We start from the raw sequence: 27632 nt of genomic DNA on the forward strand, positions 1-27632 counted from the left end.
TTCAGTGTCTGCTTGTGTATCTGATTAGGCATGGAATTAGACCAAGGATTTCCTGATTACGGCAAGTCCAGTGGGACAAACAAAGCGTAATTGAATCCTTTAGATTGACAGGCAGAGCATACAGTGGGCTAACTGCAGAACTGTACTGGACTCTTCAGAGAGAACTAACAAACCATGAACAACATGAATCATCTGTTTTGATTGGCTTTATATCCTACCTGGGTCAGTCAGGCAGTAGCAGTCAGGACAAGCCAATCAAGGACAGGATGGAGGGATGGAGGGACTGGGGGAAGATGAGTGCAGTAGCCTCATTTGGACTCATTACTAAGTAGTAGAAGCAGACAGGCAGGCATGTCAGGAGTTCAAAGGTCAGTGTTCACAGGGAAGGGTCAAGGTTCAGAGAGCGGCAGGAGAAAGGGAGAGTTTGGCTCACTGAGGTCGCCAGCGCTCTGTCTGGCTCTGGCAAGATTCACTCTTCCATTCCCCCTTTAATGGAGCGCAGAGCTCTGGACCATAATGGAGATATTGTTATTCCCTCCCTCCCTCCCTCCCTCCCTCCCTCCCTCCCTCCCTCCCTCCCTCCCTCCCTCCCCTCCCTCCCTCCCTCCCTCCCTCCCTCCCTCCCTCCCTCCCTCCCTCTCTCTCATTATTTTGGTCTTTCCCTCTCTCCTCTTTCCCTCTCTCTCTCTGTTTATTATGGGATAGGTTAATTACCTGGACCTGAGCTGCATGTTTGTTAATGTTTCACAGGAAGCAGCCCACTCTAACAGGTCACTGCTGGGGGTGTGTGTGTGTGTGTGTGTGTGTGTGTGTGTCTTTGGTCATGAGAGAAAAAGTATTAGGGTTCCAAAGTGTGTGCGAGTTCCCTGCAGTGTTTCTCAATTCCATTAAATCCTCACACATACACACTCACTCTCACACACACACACTCACTCTCACACACACACACTCACTCTCACACACACACACTCCAGAGTATACACAAACAGCACCGCAGGGAGCCTGTCAGGGAGGGAGAGTAGAGTGTTTTAGGCCAGTCATGGCCCCCACCTGCTAGTACAGACCTCCCAGGGTGAGCCAGGGCCAGGGGGGACAGGGGTGGGGGGGGCGGGACAGGGGTGGAGGGGCAGGGGGGGCCAGGGGTGGAGGGCCAGGGGGGCCAGAGGTGGAGGGGCAGGGGGGGCCAGGGGTGGAGGGCCAGGGGGGGCCAGGGGTGGGGGGGGCGGGACAGAGGTGGAGGGGCAGGGGGGGCCAGAGGTGGAGGGCCAGGGGGGGCCAGGGGTGGAGGGGCAGGGGGGGCCAGGGGGGCAGGGTGAGCCAGGGTCACAGCAGGCTGTTAGATGTCTCTCTCTGGCTGTAACTGCAGGAGCTCCAGCACGGCTGTTAGACCGGCCTTCACTGAATACACTGTGTGTGAGTGTGTGTGTGCGTGCGTTTGTGTGTGTATAAGTGGAGCTGGCTTTCATGAATACGCTCAGATGTGGGTGTGTGAGTGGACTCCCATGGACGCCATGGAAACGTCCCTGTCACATCCATCAACCAGCAGAGAGCAGGGAGTCCCCTGGTGCACACACACACACACACACACACACACACGCACAATGGACCCCACAGGTTGTCATAGATGCATACGGCCACGCCCCTGTTCTGTCACATGACCAGCTCCCACGGTAACAGAGACAAAGGCCCTGGAGACGAGCCGGGCTGGGAAACCATCCAATCAGAGTTGCTGTTGTGAACAGTAACACCACATCAAAGATCCATAGGACCTATACATCCATCCGCTGGATCTAATCTGTACAGTACACACCTACACCCTGCACACCTACACCCTGCACACCTACACCCTGCACACCTACACCCTGCACACCTACACCCTGCACACCTACACCCTGCACACCTACACCCTGCACACCTACACCCTGCACACCTACACCCTGCACACCTACACCCTGCACACCTACACCCTGCACACCTACACCCTACACAGCACCTATCGATGCTTCTTCTGAAAAGCGTGTGCAGTCAGCTGTCTGATCCAGCCCGGTCACATGACCGTGTGTGTGGCTCTGTTGTGGATTGTTCCAGGACCCAGAGACGCTACCTGTGTCTCCCTAGGGAGAACGGAGAGCTGTTTTTACACACTCACTCACACACACACACCCTCACACACACAGTCACACACCCACACTCCCCCCCTGGGAAGCCCTCTAAAAGGGTTTCCGTGTTACTGGGCCAACGTGTTAGTGCAGAGTAGAACCCCAGTCTATATAAAGACTGCATGGATACTGGTGCACTCACTGCTACTTCCTGTCATACCTGCGATCGTCATTTAACCACCTTCCGGTTGGTGCTCGTTCCTTATTGGTGCTTGGCAATAGCCCTCTTGTCCAATGAATGCCGATCTGGATAAAGTAGCAGTATGTATCAGCGGTCCTCTCCTGCCACGCCCTGTCAATCACATTTCTCAGCCAATCGTCTTTTGTTGCTCTTTCCCACCGCCCCGCCCCCTCCCCTGAGGAGGGAGTGGTGCGCCCAGGCCTTAGGCTGGGGATAGTATTGATCGACACACACACACGCACACACACACACACACACACACACGCACAAACGCGCACACGCACACACGCACACACGCACACACACACGCACGCACGCACGCACACACACGCACGCACGCACACACCAAGGGTCTTGCTTGCCATGCAATTCAAAGACACTGGGTCCTAATCAGCGGTTATTGATTCCTCAGTGCTGACTGTTCCGTCTGTAGATTGTTCTTGATCCTTCTCTTCTAGGATCATACTATTATGGGATGGTTGGCTTATTGCAGTTACCATGGGGAGCGGCCTCATGGATGCAGGCACTAGATATGAAACGGTCAACAATGTCACAATCATGTTCCCATCAATTACACAACCACACACAGGCTTACATATGCACCTACACACACACACACACACACACACACACACAGCAATTACACAAACACAAATAGGCTTACATATGCACACACACACACACACACACAGCAATTACACAAACACAAATAGGCTTACATATGCACACACACACACACACGCACACGCACACACAGCAATCATACAACCACACTCACACTCTTACTGGACACCTGCTCATTTGCATGCATGCACACACACTCATGTGAAAGCAATTGGCTGGCTGAGCAGAGAGGCTGGGCTCCTGTAGGTGGTTGCTAATGGCTACGGCAGCTAAGGGAGCAGGGGAGCGAGATGTCGATAATGACAATGTCACTGGCAGCCAACCCTGCAAACTGGAGCAGCGCGCTCTCACACACACACACACACACACACACATGTACTTGCACACACACAGCAGAAACGGCTATTTTGTGCAAGCCAGCTGTCTGGGTTGTAATTTTCTTCTGATGGTTTGAATCTCAACCTGGAGAGAAACGTCTTCTCTGCGCTGTGTTGTCCACGTGTTGTGACTCTTTCAGAAGTAAGTCAAGGTCAAACGAGATTGGCTTTTTCTCAGGAGTTTGACCCCTGAGTTCTGAGCAAGGCCCTAGCTCACCCTATGGCATCCTGGGAAATTGAGTTATTTGACAATAGACAGCTAATTTCCTCCCCCCATCCATCAACCTGCAGTGCTAGGTAACAGTTACCAAGGAAATGGAGTACAATAGCAAACATGTCCATGGACTCTCAACAACATTCATGTCAGAACAATGAGGAGAGAACTACTGCAGCTGTACCATCTGATGTAAGACGATGCAAAAGCCCTCAGCCCTGAGAGAGAAGGGAGGAGAGGAGGAGAACAAGAGACAGAATGAGAGAGAGAGAGAGAGATGAAAGGTGGGGAGAGAGAGGGAGAGGAGAGGAGGGAGGGAGGTGGGGAGGGAGAGGAGGGAGGGAGGTGGGGAGGGAGAGGGAGAGGAGAGGAGGGAGGGAGGTGGGGAGGGAGAGGGAGAGGAGAGGAGGGAGGGAGGTGGGGGGCAAGGAGAAAACAGCCCCCAGTCTCTCGTCCTGTGCCAGCCCGGTGAACAAGACGTCTGGAGAGAAGTCAGCCGTTTCATATCCTCCTACACGCCTAAACACAGCCATTAATATCAATATGTGTTTGTCCAGCCTGGGCACTTGTGTGTGTTGAGAGAATGACATGAAGCTGATTGCTCTAATCAGGCCCCCAGGCGTCAGTGTAATGAGGTGCTGCCTTGAGCGCCCTGGCCTGCCCTGCCCTGCCCTGGCCTGGCCTGGCCTGCCCTGGCCTGCCCTGGCCTGCCCTGGCCTGCCCTGCCCCGCCCTGCCCTGGCCTGGCCTGGCCTGCCCCACCCTGCCCTGGCCTGCCCTGCCCTTGCCTGCCCTGCCCTGGCTGCTGCGATCCCACCCCAGTCCCACACCCCTGGTGTCTGCGCTCCTCTGACAGGGAGAGGGCAAGGGGGAGGTGCCCTGGAGGACCAGCCCCTGTGATTGGTCTAAACAGGGAGGATGGCAGTGACGGTCAGGGATGAGTGGATTGTCCTCCGTTTATCTGGCTCCACTTCACCTCCCTTCTTCTCCATCCTTCTCTCCTGCCACCCACCCATCCCTCCCTCCCTCCCCTCCTCTCTCCCTCCCTCCCCTCCTCTCTCCCTCCCCTCCTCCACCCCTCCTCCCTCCCTCCCCTCCTCCACCCCTCAGGCCATGTGGTGCCATACTGTCTAGGGCTCTCCACACACACACACACACACACACACACACACACACACACACACACAAACAGCACCAGGGCTCCTGCAGTTCCAATGGTGTGCCCCTCTCACATCCTCTATGTCTCTCCTCTTTCTCTCTTTCTCTTCTCTTGACATTTCATTGAGAGTAGCCAGTCTCAGAGGGCAGAGCTAGACAGCTGCTAGCACACACTAACAGTGGCGACTGCACCATGGTGCTGAGTGCTAGCGCGAGTGTGTAGCAGTGTGACATTAGTTGTGTGTGTGGAGGCTTGTGTGTGTGTGTGTGTGTGTGTGGAGGCTTGTGTGTGTGTGTGTGTGTGTGTGTGTGGAGGCTTGTGTGCGTGTGTGTGTGGAGGCCTGTGTGGATCTATATGTTGTGCTGGTAGTGGTCCCTGAGGTGTGAGCTCTAGGGAACAGGTCTACCATGTTGGAGAAGAATAAAGATGAACTTTCCAGATGCTAGTCAGCAATGTTTCATCCCATAGGTCTAATACTGTAGTCAGGAGATATGCATGCTAGTAGCTTAGCAGTGTTAAGGAGATAAGATATGTGATGTGAAATATAATGTGTGTGGTGTGAGGTATCAAAGAGAAACCCTACCTCTCTCTCTGTCTCTCTCTTTTTCCCTCTCTTTCTGTCTCTCTCTCTGTGTCTCTCTCTCTCTTTTTCCCTCTCTCCTCCCTGACATTCCCCCCCCCCCACCCCCCCAGTGAATCCCGTCTAATCTCTCTGTGATCAGATTGGCTCCTGCTTCAGTAGAAGACAGGAAGTGAGGTGTGCGTGTTCCTGCATACTGACACTCAGTCTCTTCCTGTGTTGAGGGCTCAGCCAAGGCAATAACCACCACATTATCCCCACCACGCTACACTGCCAGCGGAAACATGATATTAGACACCATATTGAATCTGAGCCAATTTGCATGCTAATGGACTGGGTTCAAGCATGTGTAGAATTGTACGTGCGAGCAAATACCGCAAGAATATAAGGGTGATGCGATTCCGGCTTTCAACTGTTATGGTGTTTTCGTGCCGCTGTGGAAATCCGATACACTGGCTCAGGGTCAGCACAGAGGAATGGACGAGAGAGAGAGAGACTGAGACTGAGACTACATAGATACATACAGAACGAGGGCCGGAAGGAGTTTGATGGAGAAAAGGTGTCAGATAGGGAGAGTGACAGTTGGGAGCAGAGAGGGTGTCCTTCAATCAGACCTTTTATCAGACTGACTTTTCTTTTTAGCTGGGGAGGGGGAGGAGGGGAGAGAGACATGGAGCAGAGCCCTAATCTTCAAGGGCTGATGGGGGAATGTGTGTGTGTGTGGGAGGGGGGGGTTGGTGGATAAGCACAAGAGGACTGGTCCAAACTTTCTCTGGTGTGACAGAGATAACACTTCATAGCAGCGGGGGCTCATAACCCACACACACCTGCTGACTCACACACACACACCTGCTGACTCACACACACACACACACCTGCTGACTCACACACACAGACACACACACACCTGCTGACTCACACACACACACACACACCTGCTGATTCACACAGACACACACACCTGCAGACGCACGCACACTCCCACACTCCTACACACACCAGTAAACCCTCTCTCACACACTCATTGAGCAACGACTCACGGAACGAGCAGGAGATAATCAGAGATAACATTGATCTGTCTGTAGGATGGATGTTACCGTAGCGATTACTCCCTGAGGTTAACCCTCACCTCGACAGAAGCTTCCGTCCCAAACACACGCAGGAACCACAAGACGAGGTGTTTCCAGTTCACCGTTGGAGATCTAGAGAACGTCAGCGCTGCATCAAGTGAACGGACTGAGTTCTAGCTCCTCCAGAGTGCGATGAGGATGTGATGCGTGTCTCTCCTGCTCCTCTGAGTCTAGTTGGAGAAGACACTTAGAGAGGGGGGGGGGGATTCAACGCCCTCAGAGGGACAGTAAAAAACAGGCGGTGATTACCTTTCCCATCAGTCCTCTGGTCGATGACATGGCTTTCTGTGGAATCCCGTACGCCTGATGCCAGGAAACGTTTGTGGCCTACTTCCTCCATAGTCTTCATCGGTTGGCTGTAGCCGCCCTCACACACACGCACACACACACACACACATAACAGGGTCTCAGTAGTTCAGAATGTCTCTCCTGCGTAGTTGTGTGAGGATGAAGGTTGTGTGTGTGGAAGAAGAAGGCATGCTCCCAGGTTTGTGAGTAAGCCTCCGAAATACTGGAACTGTCAGGCTGTGTTGCTGTGACACACACACACACACACACACACACGGTAATACGATGTTTCCACCCCAAATGTCCCTAAATCTTTTACAGGATCATCTGAAGACTAAGAGAACAAAGATAGTTTAAGGACAAAGTTAGAAGAGATGACCCACTTAGACTTCCTGCCCTGGAACAAGGGCATTCCCTCTCTGATGGCCAACTCCTTTTACAAATACTTAAAACTGAGATAATTGGTACAAAGACTTTGTTGTAAAGTTATACTCCGGTAAGAGGTCAGGAGAAAGAGAGAGTCATTAAAAACAGAACTTCGAAAAGAAAACAGCTGATCTGTAATGCAGTGGGAGAGATGCAGGCAGCCTGTAAAGGCTGATGTATGGAACGATACAATTGTCTTTTGTTCGCCGTGTTGTCGATCAGCCCTCCTCATGCCCTGGTGCGCTCAACAAACGTCCTGGAAGCCTGTTCCTATCAGAGAACGCTTACCCAGAACACCCTGCCCTCAATCCTGCTTCACCCTCCCGTCTCTGTGCGGTCTGAGTTGGAGGCAGGATTTCAGGACCTTGGACAGGGGTTTGAACTTCTCGATGGTGCTGATGCTCTCTGCAGAGTGGACTCGCTTTTGAGACATCGAATCAGGTCGCGTTCCTGTAGGAGAGGATGGAGGGTTGGTCCAGGTTAGGATCAGCTCTGCTGTAGACCCCTGACAGACACAAGGAGGTTTATTCAACAGCATTCTCTCTTCCCAAGCTGCCTTTCTAAATAGGAGTGTGTTCTTAATGACTTGCCTGGTTAAATAATACATGTAAAAACAGAAATAGAGTGTCGAAGCTAGCCTGAGTGAGAGATCAAAGCTCTGGTCTCCAAGGACCTCCCTGTCTCTAGGATCCTCACACACACACACACACACACGCCATCTGACCAGGTTCTTTTCCCAGTCCCTAATGTCACCCAGCTGGTGCTGTGACCACAGGCTGACGGGAATACACCTCTCACACACACACACACACACACGTACACGTCACGCACACACAGACAGCCACTGACACACACGCACTCCCACTAATGAAACTAACCCCTAAAGTGTCTCTTGTTTGAATGAGTGATTCCCCAGTCTGTGTGTGGCGAGGCTGGGTCTGTGCGGTGCTGATAGTGGGTCTGGGACACAGCAGGTGTTTCCTGTGGGCACTGCAGCCCGGTTTGGTGCATGTGCATTCTTAATGTTCTGCTGGATCCACACACACTCTGATTGGTGGAATTAATTGTGGCTGGAGGGGCAATGGGAAACAAGTGAAGAGATGGGAGGGTTGTTTGTATGTGTGTGTGTGTGTGTGTCAGGAGAGGTGGGAGGATGTGTAGAACAGCCTGAGGAACCTCTGTGTTTGGGGGGGGCTCTCTCTCCCTTCCCCTCTCTCTCCCCCTCTCTCTCCTCCTCTTTCTTTCTCTCCCTCTCTCTCTGTCTCTCCCCCTCTCTTTCTCTCTCTCTCTTTCTTCCTTTACTCCCAGAAACACAGACTCACCCTTCGATTGAATTTGATTTAATTCCCCTTGAATTACTAATCTAAATTGACCTCAACCCTGACCCTGCCTGCCCTCAGAGACCCCCCCCCCCCTCTCCCAGCATGCGAGACCAGCACACCATCATCACACCCACAGTAACTGAATGTCTTGTGTTGTTATGTTGTACAAAAGCCAAACGTGGGTTAGTCTATTGTAATGAGCAGGGAACAGTCCTGTACTCTGTTGTAATGTGTCCTGAGCGGCTTGGAGGAGGGAGATAGGAGGAACGACAGCTCAGACCGAGAGGACGCAACATTAACACGGCTGATAAGCAGTCATGATGAGGCTTTACACCGGGCGGGATGGAGTGTAAAATTATAGCTGTGTGTGTCTCTGAGAGAGAAATCTATGGCCTGGCATATATTCTAGCCAGACTACACCCTGAGGATAATTACAAGATGATATCTGCTCTCTGAACACACACACAGTGACTCTCCTCTCCCCCCTCTCTCCCACCCCATGTCTCTCTCCCACCGCATGTCTCTGCCTGAATACTTGACTGATGCTACTGTTAAGTGGAGCAGCACATGGGGAGGCAGGGCTCGAAATGAACGTTGTCCCGCCGTCCTAAAACATCGTTTTCAAAACTTTTCGAAAAAAAATATGAAACTTTTTTTTCGAAAATATCTTTTAAACCTTTTCAAAACTTTTGGGATTTTTTTCCCCTCAACCTTCTGAATCTTTTTTGTGGAAAATATAATCTAAATACAGACAGTGTGAGACATGGGGGGGGAAGGGGGGGCTGTGTCTGATCGTGTGTGCAGAATCTGAGACTGTACATGCTCATGTTACATTTACATTTAGTCATTTAGCAGACGCTCTTATCCAGAGCGACTTACAGTAAGTACAGGGACATTCCCCCGAGGCAAGTAGGGTGAAGTGCCTTGCCCAAGGACACAACGTCAGTTGGCATGACCGGGAATCAAACTGGCAACCTTCGGATTACTAGCCCGATTCCCTCACCGCTCAGCCACCTGACTCCCTGTATTCAAACACCTTCATGGGGGGATGGGCAGGAGAATTCGGACCACAGCCTCGTGTGTGTGTGTGTGTGTGTGTGTGTGTGTAGAGGGACGGTGTTATGTTCGGGAGCTCCGAGAGGAATTTATGTGAATGTTTTATGGGGGTGGGGTTAAGGGGAAGCCCATATAAGGAGAGGGGGGAGGTGCGGGGGGGGGGGGGTGGAGAGGGGGAGGAGGAAGGGAGGTCTGGGGGGAGACTGCTAATGCTCATCATTTATTCATCTGTGCCCGAGAAGGAGGGATGAGAGGGGGAGGAGGAGGAGAGAGAGCAGGAGCGAGGGGGAGCGGCTTGTGTTCCCTCAGCCTACCAACAAGCCACGGGGGGAATAGAGCAGGACTTGTTTTTCTACAACCATCTCCACGCTTCTTTGTCTGAGTGAAGGCAGATGATCCACACAGACACAGACCGTGTTGAGTTAGGTGGGAGGTTGTGTTTCTCATCCTACGGACCCCGTGTGATGGTCAGAGGAGCCAACAGCAGGGAAGGGACCAGGGGCGGAGCTGTCCACAGTACTGCACCTCAGGAAGCCATCTCAGTCTCTCCCCCCAACCTCTCCCTCTCTCTTCTCCCCCTCTCTTAGTCTCTCTCTCTATTTCCCTCACTCTCCATCTCTCTCTGGTTGCGGAGTTCACACTGTGCTGCGGACACACTGTTACGAGAGGAACAGGGCCACTAGGAGGTGGAGTGTGTGTGTTTGTACAGAGGGTCTCAAACAGTGATCTGTTCCTCCTCGACCACACACTGTTCCAGTAACGAGCGCCTGTCTGAACCCATACTGGGAGTGTGTGTGTCTACGCTGGAGAAGGAAGCTGTGGAGAGCCGACACACCTTTGATGAAACTGAGCGAAAAAACCCTCTCTTTTAAGCCATTAGGATTTTTGCTTGTTAGAAGATTCTGTGTGTGTGTGTGTGTGTGTGGAAGGAAGGAAGGAAGGAAGGAAGGAAGGGAGGGGGACATGGTCGACAGGTTGAATGTTGGTTGTGAAGACATGGTGTAAACGTTGTATGAATCATACCTTGATTCAGGACTGTCGCAGTGAGACGAGCTTTCACAGCTTTGTTGTCACGTAGCAAACGGGTGAGAGCACACACACACCCTCTAATATACACACACACACCCTCTAATATACACACACACACCCTCTAATATACACACACACACACCCTCTAATATACACACACATAGGCATAGACCCACACACTCATGATATGCAGATTTATACAGAAGAATAGCATGCCTGCACACACACACACACACACACACACACACACACACAGGTATATTCTCTAAGGTGCAGCTGTCTCTTGTGTTGTACATCAGTGGGTTAGAGAAAGGTGAGAGGTCAAAGGTCACTCCCTCTCCGTCATTCTCTTTCATCCTTACACTCTCTTCTAGGCTTTCATGTCCCCCCCCCCCCCCCCCTCTCCCCCCCACCATCTCCTCCAATCCCGTCACTGAGTGGTTCAGTACTGTACTGTATCGATAGACCCCAGCCTCTAGAATTCACTACAAAGCATTTTGAAGCACTCAGTGTGATTTGATTAAATTCTCCATTAATCGTTTTGTTGAGTAGATCTCATTTATTTCCGTGTAAAGCTCCAAGATGCTTCACCGGCTCTCTGGCTCTCTGGGACCCTTCGAGTCCTTCACCACCTGCACTCAGGGGCTCGCTGTGTGTGTGTGTGTGTGAGGGAGGGAGAATGCGTGCGCATGCACATACTGTTGTGCTTAAGTGTGTGTGTGTGCACGCATGGGCGTGAGTGTGTGTTTAAAAGCCGGGGATATTGACAGCCCCTCGCCCCAGGGCTATCTTTCCTATTACCCAGCTCAGAATTGAATGCCTTCATGGAAAGGTTTCTGCCTGTGTTGAACGCTCACCTCAGTTGATGGCTAACATTTTCTCCTGAAACCTAGTCTGACTCGAGACTTTACATTTCTATCACAACCCCCCCCTCTCCTGCTCCGCGACATAACTACTGAATGTATCTTTGGTGCGGCTCGGCCGGTAGACTGGTTTGGTTGTTTCTCCGTGACATTTATGTTCAGCGATATATCAGTGATTCTAGGCCCGTATCGGAGCCGGCCAGCCAGTCTGACAAGCAGAGCATTGATCTGAGTGGGTGACAAGTCCTGAATGACAAGGCGTGCTTGTTAAAATGATCGGGTGTCAGTGTTAGATAACGAAAGGTTGACACGCTGTCTTGTGTCACTGACAGCTTTCCCCTGTCTGTCTGCCCATCTGTCTGTCAGGGTGTGTGTGTGTGTGTGTGTGCGAGGTGGTTTTAAGTTTAGGGTTTGGGGGGATATCATATACAGCAGACATCAAGAAACCCTGGTTGGAGAGAAGGGAGTCTGCTTACTGAAAACACACACACACACACACACACACACACACTGACTCCCAGTCTAAGCCCTCCCGGTCTCTGCTTGAATGAGACAGCATATTAGACGAGGCAGCCCATCGATGCTTATCCGGTTGGCTCAGTCCGAGCAGAGATCTCCCCCGTGCCAGAGGTGAGACAGGAAGCAGCCTGTTAAAGTCATCACCATGGCAGCAGATCGCTTGGCTCCCTGGGGGTGTGTTTGATTTATCCACCCGGGGCAACGTAACCCCCGGAACAGTCCCAGGAACGTGAGCTTTCAGACGAATCAAACGCACCGTGTACATTGCCATGTACGGTCCAGCTCTGCTCCTCCAGTGCATCATGTGATGCTGAAGGCAGTTGACTGGAGACTGCATTAGCCCCTTAAGCTAAAGCCCAGGCTTTACAGGTATCAAATCATGCTTACCCGACCACCCCTAGAGTTCAAACACGAGGACACACAGCTGACTTTCCCTCTGTGTCTCTGGTTGCAGAATGCAGGACTGTGATGTATTTAAAGAGTGCTCGCTGTGTGCAGCTCTGGAAAGCCACACCTGGTGTCCAGCGTTCTGACCTCTGTTGTCTTTCTCTCTCCCCCCCTCCCTCCCCCTCCCCCCCCAGTCACAGACGAGGACACCGTCAAGAGGTACTACGCCAAGTTTGAGGAGAAGTTCTTCCAGACGTGCGAGAAGGAGCTTCTGAAGATCAACACGTTCTACTCAGGTACGGTTCCCCCCCTTGTCACCCCTCTCTCTCTCTCTCTCTCTCGCTCTCTCTCCCCATGTTTTCTCTCTTCTCCAAACACCCTCTCCATCTCTGGCATAAAACATCATAAAGGCAGAAATGCGACCAAAAATATATTGAAAAAAGTAGACAAAAATTACAATTAAAAAGTTCCTCCAAGGCAGTAGCTCAGGATGTGTGCTTCATCATTAATCCACGACTCACCCCCACTGTAAGGTCAACCGGGGTCAAGATGGCTTAATCCATCCATAACTAGGGTGGGCTATTAATCAGAAGGTTGCCGGTTCGTTTCCTGGCCATGCAAATGACGTTCTGTCCTTCTGCAAGGCACTTCACCCTACTTGCCTCGGGGGGAATGTCCCTGTACTTACTGTAAGTCGCTCTGGATAAGAGCGTCTGCTAAATGACTAAATGTAAAGTGGGGGTTAGCTAGGCCCAATGAAGGCCTGGACTTTCCTCCCAGCCTGTCCACCAGCCTTATATGCTCATGCAAGGTTTTCCTCAGCGTGCGTCCGTGTAGCGTGTCGCGCAGCGCTAGAGTTTCCTCAGTGACGACTCTCGCTGTCGTAAACACCGCGGGTCTCTTTCCACCGTGTCATGCCTGCAGAAAACATGGCATGTGCCTCATTTGTGTCAGTTGACGTTGTGTCTAATGCGGGGAGACAGATTTAGCCGGGCGATATGCTGGTGGGAGTAATTTAGGGAGAGAGAGAGAGTATGTGAGTGGTGTAACATGAGATACGATTTTCTGTTGTTGGCTTGAACTTTTTCTGTGACTCTCCTCTGAGGGGGCGCTTCTGCCCCTAGAGGGGGTCACTGGAACTGCGTCTAATCAACCAAGACTGCCTAGCAACATACTGTGTACTTTAAGTATTTGCAAAACAAGCTCATAATTTACTGGCTGAGACGTAGGAGGCAAACAGAAGATTTATGTAGTTAAACTGTAGTGAAGTTCAGAGCCAAATATAGGCAACACTACCATGGTGAAGTTTATCTCAGCGTTGAAACCTTGTTAGTCAGTCAGTCAGTCAGTTTCAGTGGATGATAATCTGTCTCTTCAATGTTTGTACCAGACCAGACTGATGTTGGGATGAAACAAGCAGTGACTTAATCCTGTCTGACAGACTTCTCTGCTCTCCTCATGGTGGATTTACAGAGAGTCTCTGTGTGTGTGCGTGTGTGTGTGTGTACGTGCGTGCGTGTGTGTGTGTGTGGGGGCTAAGGAACAGTAAGTGTGGCTTTTTACGTAAGCCATCCTCCCCCGCCAACATCTCTTCCAAGTTTGTTTCCATCTCTATGAAGAGTTCTTGACCTGCTGATCTCACCCTGCTACACCTCCATCAGCTCTCCTCACGAACGAGCACACTGCACCCAGCACAGTCATCACAGGACCAACAGGAAGCGTGGAGAAAGTTCTCCTGGATCCTCCTAACAAATATCTTCACCATTCTCCCGCACCCTAAAAATCTTTAAAACCTTTCAAAGAGGGTCTCTTGCACCGGTTTCAAAGCGTTTTGCAATGTCCCTTTATCCCAGGCATTTTCCTTTATCCTTCTAAAACCACACCAGGCTTTCTCCAACCTGCCACCTGCGTTTAGACAAACTCCATTACCCATGGTTCAGTGCTTCCTTCTCAGACGAGGCGAGGAGAGTCGTGACTTTCTCACGCCTCTGGTTATGACATGACTCCGCCCCCACGGAGGGCAGACAGGAGGGGGCGGAGTCTAGACAGCCAGGCTGGGATGGCCTGCGCTGGTTTTCACATGGAGATTACTCTAAATATAGACATCAGAGGCCTGCTGTTATCCAGGCATTCCTCTGAAGCAGGTTGTGTGAACTCTTGTGTCTGTCTGTGTGCAGTGTAGTGTAGAGTGTGTCTGTGTGCAGTGTAGTGTAGAGTGTGTCTGTGTGCAGTGCAGTGTAGAGTGTGTCTGTGTGCAGTGTAGTGTAGAGTGTGTGTGTGTTTCTGCATTCTGTTCATTGTTACACAATTATAAAACACCCCCTCTCCCTCCCTCCCTCCCTCCCTCCCTCCCTCCCTCCCTCCCTCCCTCCCTCCCTCCCTCCCTCCCTCCCTCCCTCCCTCCCTCCCTCCCTCCCTCCCTCCCTCCCTCCCTCCCTCCCTCCCTCCCTCCCTCCCTCCCTCCCTCCCTCCCTCCCTCCCTCTCCCTCTCCCTCTCCCTCTCCCTCTCCCTCTCCCTCTCCCTCTCCCTCTCCCTCTCCCTCTCCCTCTCCCTCTCCCTCTCCCTCTCCCTCTCCCTCTCCCTCTCCCTCTCCCTCTCCCTCTCCCTCTCCCTCTCCCTCTCCCTCTCCCTCTCCCTCTCCCTCTCCCTCTCTCTCTCTCTCTCTCTCTCTCCGTGTAGAAAAGCTTGCTGAGGCTCAGCGTCGTTTCGCCACGCTGCAGAATGAGCTGCAGTCGTCTCTGGACGCGCAGCGCGAGAGCAACGCCCCCCAGGGCCTGCGTAAGCGCAAGACCGTGTTCCACCTGTCCCAGGAGGAACGCTGCAAGCACCGCAACATCAAGGACCTGCAGCTGGCCTTCTCAGAGTTCTACCTCAGCCTCATCCTGCTGCAGAACTACCAGGTTAGACCCTGGGCCTTTCACCTTTAACCCCTGACTCTGACCTTAACCCAACTCCCAAGACAACTCCAGCCCCACAACCTTCTCAGCTCTTGATTTCTGAATCGTTTTCTAGAACCTGAACTTCACCGGCTTCCGGAAGATTCTGAAGAAGCATGACAAGATCCTGGAGACTCCTCGCGGGGCGGACTGGCGCGTGGGACAGGTGGAGGTGGCACCTTTCTACACCTGCAAGAAGATCACACAGCTCATCTCTGAGACTGAGGTACACACACACACACACGCGCACACACACACACGCAGAGGTCCAGTGCTCACCCAGGTGTGTGTGCTCCCCAGGCCCTGGTGACTGCAGAGCTGGAAGGAGGGGATCGCCAGAAGGCCATGAAGAGGCTGAGAGTTCCTCCTCTAGGGGCGGCACAGGTGAGACCCCACCCCCCACTCCCCCACCCCCCACTCCCCCACCCCCCCCTCCCCACCCCCCTCCCACCTCAACCAGGAGGCTGGTCCATCTTCTCTTAAACAATACTGACTACAATGCCTGTCTTTCTTTCTGTCTGTCTGGAATTCTGTCTGTCTCTCTCCTCCCCAGCCTGCCCTGGCCTGGACAACCTTCCGTGTGGGTCTGTACTGTGGAGTCTTCATCGTGCTGGCCATCGCCTTCATCCTCACCGGTACGTTCCCCCCCGTCTAGCTGCACCAGGGTGCTAGAAGGTTCCGTGGTGGTCCTGAGAGCAGGGGGACCAGGGTGCTAGAAGGTTCCGTGGTGGTCCTGAGAGCAGCTGTACCAGGGTGCTAGAAGGTTCTGTTGTGGTCCTGAGAGCAGCTGTACCAGGGTGCTAGAAGGTTCCGTGGTGGTCCTGAGAGCAGCTGTACCAGGGTGCTAGAAGGTTCTGTTGTGGTCCTGAGAGCAGCTGTACCAGGGTGCTAGAAGGTTCCGTGGTGGTCCTGAGAGCCTGCTTGTTGTTCCCCAGGCATCGTGCTCATCAGCCGTGAGAACATGTGGCCCCTGGTCCGGATCTACCGTGGCGGCTTCCTGCTGATCGAGTTCCTCTTCCTGTTGGGCATCAACACGTACGGCTGGCGGCAGGCAGGGGTCAACCATGTCCTCATCTTCGAGCTCAACCCCCGGAGCAACCTGTCCCACCAGCACCTGTTTGAGGTCTGCACACACACACACACACACACACACATACATTAACCCCCCCCCCCACACACACACACACACAACACCTGCTTTCTTACCCCTTCGCCCTTACTGCCGTGGTATTGGTTATGGTTCTGATGCGTGTGTGTGTGTGTGTGTGTTTCCTCCAGATCGCTGGCTTCCTGGGGGTGCTGTGGAGTCTGAGCATCCTGTCGTGTCTGTACTCAGAGTTCACCTACCTGCCCATGCAGATCAACCCTCTCATCTTCTACGGCTTCATCCTCCTCTTCCTCATCAACCCCTTCAAGACCGGCTACTACAAGTCCCGCTTCTGGCTGCTCAAGCTGCTGGTGAGAGTGTGTGTGTGTGTGTGTGAGAGTGTGTGTGTGAGAGTGTGTGTGTGAGAGTGTGTGTGTGTGTGTGTGTGCACAGGTTCATGCCTTCTCAGTACACAGATATCCGTACAACATCTCATGTCTGTACTGACCTCCTCTTTTCTTTGTGTGAGCTTGATGGGAGGTGGGGATGGGGGAGGCAATGGAGGAGGGAGGAGGGGGCAGAGGAAAGGTTCCCCTGTAGGAGAGGGAGGGAGGCCAGAGGGGGTAATAGAATGCAGCCTGGTCTCATGGGAGCTGTGTGTGTGACCGCGCAATCATTACTGGGATGAATCCATCAGGATGCAGCCCCGCTCCTCCATCCTCCTCCCTCCTCCCTCCCTCCTCCCTCCCTCCTCCCTCCCTCCTCCCTCCCTCCTCCTCCCTCCTCCTCCATCCTCCTCCCTCCTCCCTCCCTCCTCCCTCCCTCCTCCCTCCCTCCCTCCTCCCTCCTCTCCACTCCCCCCAAACCTCTCCTTGCCCTCCCTTTCCCCATCCTCCTCTCTTTATCCTCCTCTCATCTTTTCTCTCCTCTACTCATCACCAGCTCATCCTCCCCTCCTCCAAGCACATCCCACTCGCTCACCCCCCCCCCCCCCCCCCCTCGCCCGCCCTCCTCTCTTCCTCTCTCTCCCCCGGCCGTATCCCAGCCTCTCTATAGTGTTACTTAGTCCTGATTGGGCTTGGAGGGAGCCTTCCTCCAGACAGTCAGACAGACAGACAGTCAGACAGACAGACAGACAGACAGACAGTCAGACAGTCAGACAGTCAGACAGTCAGACAGTCAGACAGTCAGACAGTCAGACAGACAGACAGACAGACAGACAGACAGACAGACAGTCAGACAGTCAGTCAGTCAGTCAGTCAGTCAGTCAGTCAGTCAGATATTTCATGTCCTGAGATGAAAAGACAAACCTCTGAATCCACCTGAGGCTCTGCAGTGTTTGTCTTCGAAATGAACACCTCTGCTGTTGACACCAGCCTGTCCCAGAGAAGGCCATGGGATGGAGACACGATCAATACCATCAATACAGACACAGATTGGCAGGGGTCGGGAGAATATATATTGCAAAGGAGTTAGTATATATTATGGGATGGATCAATAGTCATTTGACATCTGTGGCTCAGTTGTATGGGTGGGGGAGGTGTGTGTGTGTGTGAGGGGAAGGTAAGGGTGAGGGAGTGCGCGTGTGTGTGTGTGTGTGTGTGTGTACAGGAAGGTACAGTAGCTGGTGAATGTCATTGTGAGCCTGAGGGCAGCAAGAAGAGGAGGGGGGTGGGGGTGTATGCGGGAGGCGGGGTGTGCAGTGTATGGGCCCCTCCACCTGTCCTGGTCAGTAACCAGGACCACAACCACCCTACTGGATGAGACGAGATCTCTCACCTGATGTGACTCCTCGTAATGAATGTCTCCTTCCTCCTCTCCTCCCTCCTCCTCTCCTCCCTCCTCCTCTCCTCCTCCCTCCCTCCCTCCCTACCTCCTCCTCTCCTCCTCCCTCCCTTGCCCCTCCCTTCCTCCTCCTCTTCTCCCTCCCTCTCTCCTCCCTCCCTGCCTCCCTCCCTCCCTCCTCCTCCTCTCCTTCCTCCTCCTCCTCTCCTCCCTCCCTCGCTCCTCCCTCTCTCCTCCCTCCCTTCCTCCCTCCCCTCCTCCCTCCCTCCCTCCCTCCCCCTCCTCTCCTCCCTCAGTTCCGTGTTTTCACGGCTCCGTTCCACCGCGTGGAGTTTGCAGACTTCTGGCTGGCTGACCAGCTGAACTCTCTGGTGATCGTTCTGATGGACCTGGAGTACCTGGTGTGCTTCTACGTATTTGAGCTCAAGTGGAACGAACGAGACGGCCTGCTGCCTGTCCACAAAAGTGAGGACACACACATGCCTAAAACACACACACACATGCCTAAAACACACACACACACACACAAATGCTCACTTGTTCAAAAATCAGCAGACAGTTTGGTTACACCATCTTCCCCCCCTCCTCCCCCTGCCAGGTGACTACATGTGCCACTCCTACTCGTACGGCCTGCGTGCCATCATCCAGTGTCTGCCCGCCTGGTTCCGCTTCGTCCAGTGTTTGAGGCGTTACCGTGACACCAAGCGGGCATTCCCTCACCTGGTCAACGCCGGCAAATACTCAACCACCTTCTTCGTGGTCACCTTCGCTGCCCTGTACAGCACTCACAGAGGTAAGACACACACACATCAGTATGACACACACAGAAAGGGATTGTGGGACAATCTTGTTGAACAAACAGTCTGGATACATGTAGCTACCGTACCTAGGATACCCAGGGCTGGTCTGTCTGATAGACAGTGTTTCTCCCTGTAGCTTTCTGTAAGAGACACTGAGCAGCGGTCTGCAGAGTGTTGTAGAAGGATGCGTGGGAGGTGTACAGACTCAGGCAGCAATCAGGAGACAGAGAGGAACAACATCTCCACATGAATACAGGGAGAGGGAGGGAGGGAGGGGGTGAGGGAGAGAGAGAGATAAGTAGAGGGAATGAAGAGGAAGAGTAACACGAGGAGGGGGAGGAGGAGGGGGAGAGAGCAAGAGAACAGAGGGATGTCGTAGACAGAGAGAAAGAGAGAGAGAAGAAAGTGGACTATCAAGCGGGATGTCGTCATTAGAAGTCAAGGCTCTTCCCTCCAGACAGCGGGACAATTCGATCCAGGTTATTGTGATTCAGAAGTCTTATCACAGACAGACAGTGTACAGAGACTCACTTATCCATGCTTGTCTCCTAGCTAAGCCTCACAGCTCTGTCCCAACTACTGAGTTCAAAGGCACTCGCTAAGCTGTTATTGCCAGTATGGAGTTTATGTGGTTGCTATTCCATGACATGGCACAATTATATATTTATCTTGGAAATGCCAGCTCCTTCTAACTTGAGCCCAACCTTTCAACCCTCCAAATGTTACATCTCAGCAGGACCTCCAGGTTCATTCGTTGATTTGAATTTAGATCAGTGTGTGTGTGTGTGTGTGTTTGTGTGTGCGTGCGTGAGCATGTGTGTGTGTGTGTTTGTGTGTGCGTGCGTGAGCATGTGTGTTTGTGTGTGCAACCATTCTTGATAATGCAAATACATGAGAAGGCAACGGATACGGAGGAAGAGAGAGTGAGAAAGCTGGAGGGAGGGAGGGAGAAAGAGGAGTTGGAGAGGTGTGGGGTTGTTGGAGGAAGCAAACCATTAGAAGGTTTCCCGGCTGAACGACTCCAGCCTGGCTAGCAGCCTCTTCTCATCTTCTATGCCGTCTGAAGTCTCCATCCCTCCTTTCTTTCCTCCTGCTAATGGAGAGGTAGAGGGGGTTAAGTGAGAGGGGATGAAGGGAGCATGAAAGAAAAGATGAAACCAAGAGGAATACAAGAAATGATCACTTAACTCTACGTTGTTGGCATGACTACAAATTCCAAGTGTTCTGGAAAGTGTTTGTTGTTAGTTATCTATAGCACTAGATGTTTGAAGTACATTTCCTATTGATTCATTAATTTATTTAGAATGAACACATTCTTCAAAGCTTAGGTGGATTAAAGAGTGTACCCTGGATGTGAATATGATCTAGTTTTAGCACCAGCCAGCCAGCAGAGCAGAGCACGACAGCGTGAGGTCCTGTCCTCACAGCTGGTCTCCTGCCGTCACAGCTCTGCCGGCTCTGTGCAGACATGCCCTCTGGCTGTCCTCCCTGCAGCCAGGCCTGTGGCCGAGGCCCAGACCTCCAGGAACCCCAGGACCTGCTCTCCCCTCGGAGCAGGAGCTACCTCCGTCTGCTGGGGGAGTGCTCCTCTGCCAGGGAGCGTTGTTTTGGTATTCAAAACATCGCTTTTAACTGATGTGTACGGCCAAGAAAACGTGTTAGAGAGCCAGTTAGCCGGATACACAAAACAGATGCAAAAATAGAATCTTGCCCAGATAACGTTGGATTGTGACTCATAGGAATGTAGTGTTAGATGGCGAGGATGTGAGCTTTGAGGCCTAACTGTTTACGTTAATTCAGCTGTTGTGCGATGAGGATATCCTGGCTCTCTAGGCGATCCAGGACGTCAGCCTAGTCTTGATCGGGGATCAGTGTGGGATGTGTTGCTGTGCGTTAGGGTTATCCGCACAGCTGCTTAGCATGCAGGGGAGCCTGGTGCTAACGCTAGCTCTATTGCTAATAAAACCCCATAGGAACCAGCCAGGCTAAAGGGACAGAGATACTGCTGTGTTGTCTATACTGCTATAGGCTATGATAGTTTTATTGAAGAAAGAGATGAAGGAAAGAGAGAGAAAAGGAGAGAGAGGGAGAAGGAGAAAGGAGGAGTGGGATTTGTGATGGCGAGACTGTTGGCTGAGATCTACTGTAGGCCGAGAGGTGGGACCCAGAAATGAACCAGAATAAGTGAAACCAGGGAATGAACGAAGGACTAGAGGAGTGGAGGGAGCGAGGGATGTCAGAGGACAAAAGACTGGAGCTGTACGGAGAGAGGGAAGGGAGGGAGGAGAGGAGGATGGACTAGTTAAAGGAGAGCAATGGGAGGGAGGGCTTGCTGGAGGAGTGTGTGCTGTAATTACGTGCCTGCGGCAGAAATACTCCAGAGTACAGTCGTCTCTAGTGGACGTACACTGCTGGAATAGACATAGGATACGCACACACACGTACGCACGCACACACACAGACACTGATCTGATATGGGCTGACCCTTGCCTCACCCCTGCTCAGACCAGATCCACTCTACCATCTCTTCCATCACTCGTTTCTGGGAGGGGTACTGACCGGACACGCTGAGAGCTAGCTTTCTGCTACACATGAAATTAACCAATTCATAAATGTACAAATAAATGAATATATTAATTTATAGATGGATGAGTGCGTCCGTGGATGAATACATAAATGAGCAGAGAAGACAGATTAAAAAAATGAATCGATAGAAAAACAAGGGAAGAAGGTGCCAAAGCAGGTTCTTAATTACCTGTGCAGTGCTACAAGACAACCACAGAGGTAGATAACAAACAACCAGACACTAAAGAGCGGGGATTGATTACTTTTCCTGGATGCCAGGACCTGCTGATGCTCCCTGCATTCTGTGTGTGTGTGTCAGAGGGAGGGAGAGGGGGACAGGCAATTGTGACCACCGATAACCCCTATTGAGCACTCAATGACCAAGAAGCCCCACTCAGCCCTGTAGGGTCTTGTCTAATGGAGCGTATGGATCGGTTAGCATCACGCTAAGCGTTAGCCTTTTAACTGGTGGCATGAGCTCTCAGCCATAGGGACCCACAGCTCCCCCACTATAATGCTGTAGGGGGCCGAGTCAGCATGAGTCAGCACGAGTCAGTCACTCTGTAGCCTTAAAGTAAAGGTTTTAGCCCCTAGCCACAAGGACCCCTAGGAGCTAGCTCCTTAGGGCTAGCTAGCCCTAAGGATGTCCACTACCCCTGGACTCTGGGCTGAAGAGCTCTCCTGAAGATGAGATGAAGATGGGGCCGTTTCTTAGCGTGTTGTTTTCATCTCACGCTGTTTGTTCGATGTCACTTTGCTTTCTGCCTTACCTGCCGTCTGTAGGGTTTGGTGGAGGCAAAAATGTTTGTTATTAGTGAGGTTAAAATACTACTAATATGGAGGTACAGAGAGGACATTACTGGTAAGACATATGGGATATGGACTGTGTGGGAGCCAGGAAGAGGCAGGGGTGACTTGGGGACACACTGGGGACTGAGAGAGAGAGAGAGAGAGGGAGGGAAGAGGGAGAGAGGGGGGGGAGTTATCTGTGAGGGATGACCCTGGGTTTGTCCCTGTCTCCTGGTGGGAAGTAAGTGGGATGATTTGACCATGATGGATGGATCAGCCTTCTGTGTGTGTGTGTGTGTGTGTGTGTGTTTGTACACCCGTGTAGGCTATGAATCGACCCAGTCTGCCACAAAAGCATATGCACAGACACCCCCCCCCACACACACACACACACACACACTACCTCACACACACAGACACAGTTGCCTGTCCAAGGTTCAAAGTCTGAGCTCTTGAGTCCAGCCCAGCGATAACCTGCCACACCTAAACACACACACACACGGGCGTCAGTGGATCACACAGCAGAAGAGCTGGATGAACTCTTGTCAGGTTTACTGATTTGTCTGATCTGTGTATGTTGGTCTAAACAGGTCCCCTAGTTAACAGAGAGGAGGGGGGGGGGGGTGATTGGTGCCGTTGCCATGCGTGCGAGGACTACATGGTCTCCTGTTGCTTTGTTGGATGCAAGCCTGTCACAATGTGTTAGGGCACATGGACACACACACACACACACACACACACACACAGCTCTTTTCTGTCACAATGGGAGGCTGGTCCGCTCAGAGAGATCCAGTCTTAGAATACCTCAAACACACACACACACACACACACACTAACCCCCCAGGCTGAGAAGTGTGTATACAGCAGCAGCAGGGGACAGGGAAGCCTGGGTGGCAGCCAATCACAACACGGCGCTTGTGACACACATCAACATGACAGGACAGTACAGCTGGCACAGTGGGACGCTGTGGCGACTGTTGGGAAGCACGGTTACCACGGCAGCCAGTGAAGAAGACGTCGACACTCAAGTAAACAACTTTGCATCGCTGGACTTGATGACATCACTGAAGTCACACTGATCTCACTGAAGTCACACTGATCTCACTGAAGTCACACTGATCTCACTGAAGTCACACTGATCTCACTGAAGTTACACTGAAGTTATAAGTGAGGAAAAAAGACAAAGGCAAAAAAGAGTTTGAATTCAAACATATACAGACCAGTCCTAAATTTAAAGAGATTATTCCTATTTGAATTGAACGACATGAGTCAGCTTTTGCTTGTCCTGTTTATTGGAGGTGAAGGTGCTCCATCTAGTGGTTGGGAGTATCATGGCGGTCCACTGCTGACGCTCTAATAGCTGTTTAAATACATGAGCCCTGCATTCTACTGTGTGTGTGTGTGTGTGTGTGTGTGTGTGTGTGTGGGAGGGAGGGAGGGGGACAGGCAATTGTGACCACCGATAACCCCTTCTGACCCCGATCCACGCTGAGACTGCCTCTGTCCTGGTGTGTTTCAGAGCAGGGCCATTCAGACAGCGACATGTTCCTGTACCTTCTCATCATCTTCTCGGCTGTCAGCTCTCTGTACACGCTCATCTGGGACCTGAGGATGGACTGGGGCCTGTTCGACCGCGGGGCCGGAGAGAACACCTTCCTGAGGGAGGAGATCGTCTACCCTCACAAGGTGAGGAGGCACACACAAACACACACTCTCTCTCACACACACACACACACACACACTGAGGGAGGAGATTGTCTACCCTCACAAGGTGAGGAGGAGTCATGCACACACTCTCTCATACACACACACACCCTCTCACACACACACACACTCTCACACAGACTCACTAGTCACTGACTGTCTCTCCACCTTCAAGAAAAGGCTCAAGACGCACTTGTTCCGGGAGTACAACGGTACTTAGGAACGGTCCGCTTGACCCGATGTTAGTTTCCTCAAGGATCACAATGACTCTTGCTTAGAGACTTGTTGCTCTTGTGGTTAGTGGTAACTGATTTAAATTTTTGGTTCTCGCTGTGATATATTGTTTTATTACTGTTGCTTGCTTTTTCCCACAGGTACACTTGCACTTATAGCTGTTCATGTTGTTTGGTTGTGACTTGTTTAACTACATGCTCTTATGGTTCTTCCCTTTGGCACTTACTTTGGTTGTTCACAATGTGTGCTTCATGTTTTGGCTACTCGCGATGTTTTTTGGCTATCTTGTTGTTATGATCAGTGACCTATGCACTTTGTAAAGCTCTCTCTTGGAATTCGCTTTGGATAAAAGCGTCTGCTAAATGAATAAATGTAAATGTAAAATGTAGTCCCTGTGCCCCCCCAGGCGTACTACTACTGCGCCATCATCGAGGACGTGATCCTGCGTTTCGCCTGGACCATCCAGATCTCCCTGACCACCATGACCAGCATCCCCTCAGTGGGCGACATCGTAGCCACCGTGCTGGCTCCCCTCGAGGTCTTCAGGTAGGACACACACACACTCTCACCCTCTCTCTCTCTCTCTCTCTCTCTCTCTCTCTGTTTTGAGACCTTCATCTCTTTCACGGTCCACTCTCCTTGCCTTTCACACATGCACTCTTTCCTCCTATCGCCCTCTCCCCCTCCTCCCTACCCTCCACCCACTCCCTCCCCTACCCCCCACCCCCTCAGGCGTTTTGTGTGGAACTTCTTCCGTCTTGAGAACGAGCACCTGAATAACTGTGGAGAGTTCCGCGCGGTGCGGGACATCTCGGTGGCTCCCCTGAACGCAGACGACCAGACGCTGCTGGAGCAGATGATGGACCAGGAGGACGGCGTCCGCAACCGCCAGGGCAAGAAGAGCTGGAAGCGCTCTTACAGCCTGTCGCTACGGCGACCGCTGCTGTCCTCGCAGTACGTCCTCTCACGCACACCAGTGCACAATGTACACACACACACACACACACACGCATGTATATTTTTTTCTTTTCTTTTTTGGGTTGATGACATTAGGATCACACCCAGGAGAGACCTCAAGCCTTCCCTGATGGGCAGAGAGAGAGTGGGACCTGTTAAGCATACATTAGTATGATTATCTGTGTGTGTGTTGTGTTTTTCAGGTCCAAGAAAGACACCAAGGTTCTTATCGAGGACACAGACGACGAGGCGTTCAGCTGAGCTGGGCTTCTCAGGAGGCGACCACACTGCTGCCTCGCTCTCTCTCTCTCTCACACACACACACACACACACACACACACACACACACACACACACACACACACACACACACACACACACACACACACCATATACCAACACACACACACCAACACACACACACACACACACACCAACATATGCACACACACACACACATACCAACACACACACACTCACATCAACATATGCACACACACACACAGACATCGTGATTTTGAGATAAACATATTTGCTGAAGCACAACCACAGTATTGATACAGATGATAAACACACACACACACACACAGAGGGAAATATATTCAGGCACATCTTTGGAAATACCACACTGCCCTAGGATTTTACTATGAGTCATTTTGTTTTCATTTAATAACAGACTTAGGTTGTTGACATTTTGTTAATAATATTTTGGATTGTATATTCGTTTTTTCAATTAATTTTCTGCAAATCTTCGAAGCTGCGTTAACTAATAATCGACTGTTTACATATGTAATACTTCAGGATCAACAGGGAAAAATATGAAAATATTCAATCAAAGACGATATAAAACCAATATTTAACCCGAGCACGGACTCTGGAACCTGTAGACAAACCACAGCATATCAAGAACACCAACTGGGTTCAACTTGGTGGTATCCTTTTTCTACTTCTTTGTTTTATATGGGTTAGTTCAGTTGTTTATCAAGTTGTGATGAAGTCAGTGTACGACCCTGTCTGGCAACACTTGCAGGAAAAATGTGTGTAATACATCAAGTAAAAAAAAAACGAACAAAAAAACCTGTTCAATAACAGTTTTTTTTTGTTTTGCCTGTGAAATTCCTTTGTAGGTTTTCTAACATGCTGTGTTACCATAAGGACTCTGATGTCAATGTTCTATTTATTTGTTATTTATGATGATGAGGGAAAAAAAAGATTGAAAGCCAGTGATCTGTGTTTCGTAATGGTTTTGGGAATGTAGTGGGTCAGCGTTCCCTGCTGTAGAGAAGCCCATCTCTCCCTGCTCTCTCCCTCCCGTGCCTGTGTCTCTCTTGGGATACCATCCATCACGTTCTGAGACACTGATTTGATCATGAAGGCTCCAAAACAATATAAACACTGGGTTTATGAAGCTTGATGTTGACATGGCATTGAGCAGAAGAGTGTAACTTACCAACATGATTCAGCATCGAACGTCAGGCGAAAGTAGAAAGCCCACTGTTCAGGTTGTTCAGAAGGTCAGGGGTCGTGTTTGGGTGTCAGCGACAGGCCTGTGTCTCTACATTGTGACCATGCACTAATTGTCCCCACAAAAACTGGTGATTTCTTGCTGTATCATTGTCGCGACAATTGTAAGCACTTGTTTAGTTTTTTTACGACTTTTATTATATTTCTATGATGAATTCTTATTTTGTATTTAAGTTTTTTTGTTGTTGCCAAGACGAGTAACAACACGAGGGAAAAACGTACATCTGACTAACACTGTTGCTCCTTTGTTTTCTGTTGCTGTTTTATATGCTTGGTTCGACTAGCGGATGGCTCACCTTTGCGAGCAACAATCTCTATCGGCTGTAACTCTGGACGCAGGCTGTGGCTTCTGTAGATGGGCCTCCCTGCGTCTCAGAGGAAGGATGTTCGCTGTAGCTTCTCACTTCTATTCCTGCACCTCTCTCTCTCTCTTTTCTCTGTGTGACACTTCCTCTCTATCTCCAACACCACATCTTGCTCTCTCCCACTTAGACACGCACACACTGACACAAACTCACATGCACACTTTCTCTCCCTCTCTCCCTCTGGCAAGGCTGTGTTGACATCATGCAGTTCTGAGATGACACCAGCCAGCCAGTCTGCGATCAAGCAGTTTTTTTTTATCGTTTGTGTGTTTATTATACAGCATGAACTTCAGTTGCCTTCTACTGCTTTCCTGATGCTAGCTCATGTTGCCCCCTCCCCCCAAACTCTTTTACTGTTTAGGCCTTTTGAAGCAATGGACAGCCCTCCTTGTTATGAACACACATGCCTGCATACCTATTTATAGACACACATGCATGCATGTGCACACACAAACACACGCACTGTTTCAGAGTCTATAACTGTCTACTGCGAGACAGCACTGCCCTTATCCCCCTAAAGAGGGTTGTTTTCGTAAGACTTTTCCTGTCTTTCCTGCATGCTGCTTCCCTTG

The 27632-nt window shown here is 51.3% G+C and overlaps 1 protein-coding gene across 2 annotated transcripts in view; it reads left to right on the forward strand.

Moving 5' to 3' along the window:
- xpr1a (xenotropic and polytropic retrovirus receptor 1a) overlaps positions 1–25432 on the forward strand; it is a 52307-nt gene extending 26875 nt beyond the window's left edge. Inside the window, exons 3-15 of one of the 2 annotated variants that reach the window (XM_067229949.1) lie at positions 12508–12609; positions 14994–15214; positions 15327–15476; positions 15551–15634; positions 15804–15885; positions 16186–16373; positions 16529–16708; positions 18419–18601; positions 18729–18915; positions 23796–23962; positions 24621–24760; positions 24947–25168; positions 25375–25432. In XM_067229949.1, the coding sequence (XP_067086050.1) occupies positions 12508–12609; positions 14994–15214; positions 15327–15476; positions 15551–15634; positions 15804–15885; positions 16186–16373; positions 16529–16708; positions 18419–18601; positions 18729–18915; positions 23796–23962; positions 24621–24760; positions 24947–25168; positions 25375–25432 (1964 nt within the window). Of the gene's footprint in view, positions 1–12507; positions 12610–14993; positions 15215–15326; positions 15477–15550; positions 15635–15803; positions 15886–16185; positions 16374–16528; positions 16709–18418; positions 18602–18720; positions 18916–23795; positions 23963–24620; positions 24761–24946; positions 25169–25374 lie in introns of both variants that reach the window. The other variant, XM_067229948.1, reaches the window with a different exon arrangement.
- Positions 25433–27632: the final 2200 nt, after the last annotated feature.

This window comes from Osmerus mordax, chromosome 26, assembly GCF_038355195.1.
Source record: "Osmerus mordax isolate fOsmMor3 chromosome 26, fOsmMor3.pri, whole genome shotgun sequence".
Taxonomy (NCBI): domain Eukaryota; kingdom Metazoa; phylum Chordata; class Actinopteri; order Osmeriformes; family Osmeridae; genus Osmerus; species Osmerus mordax.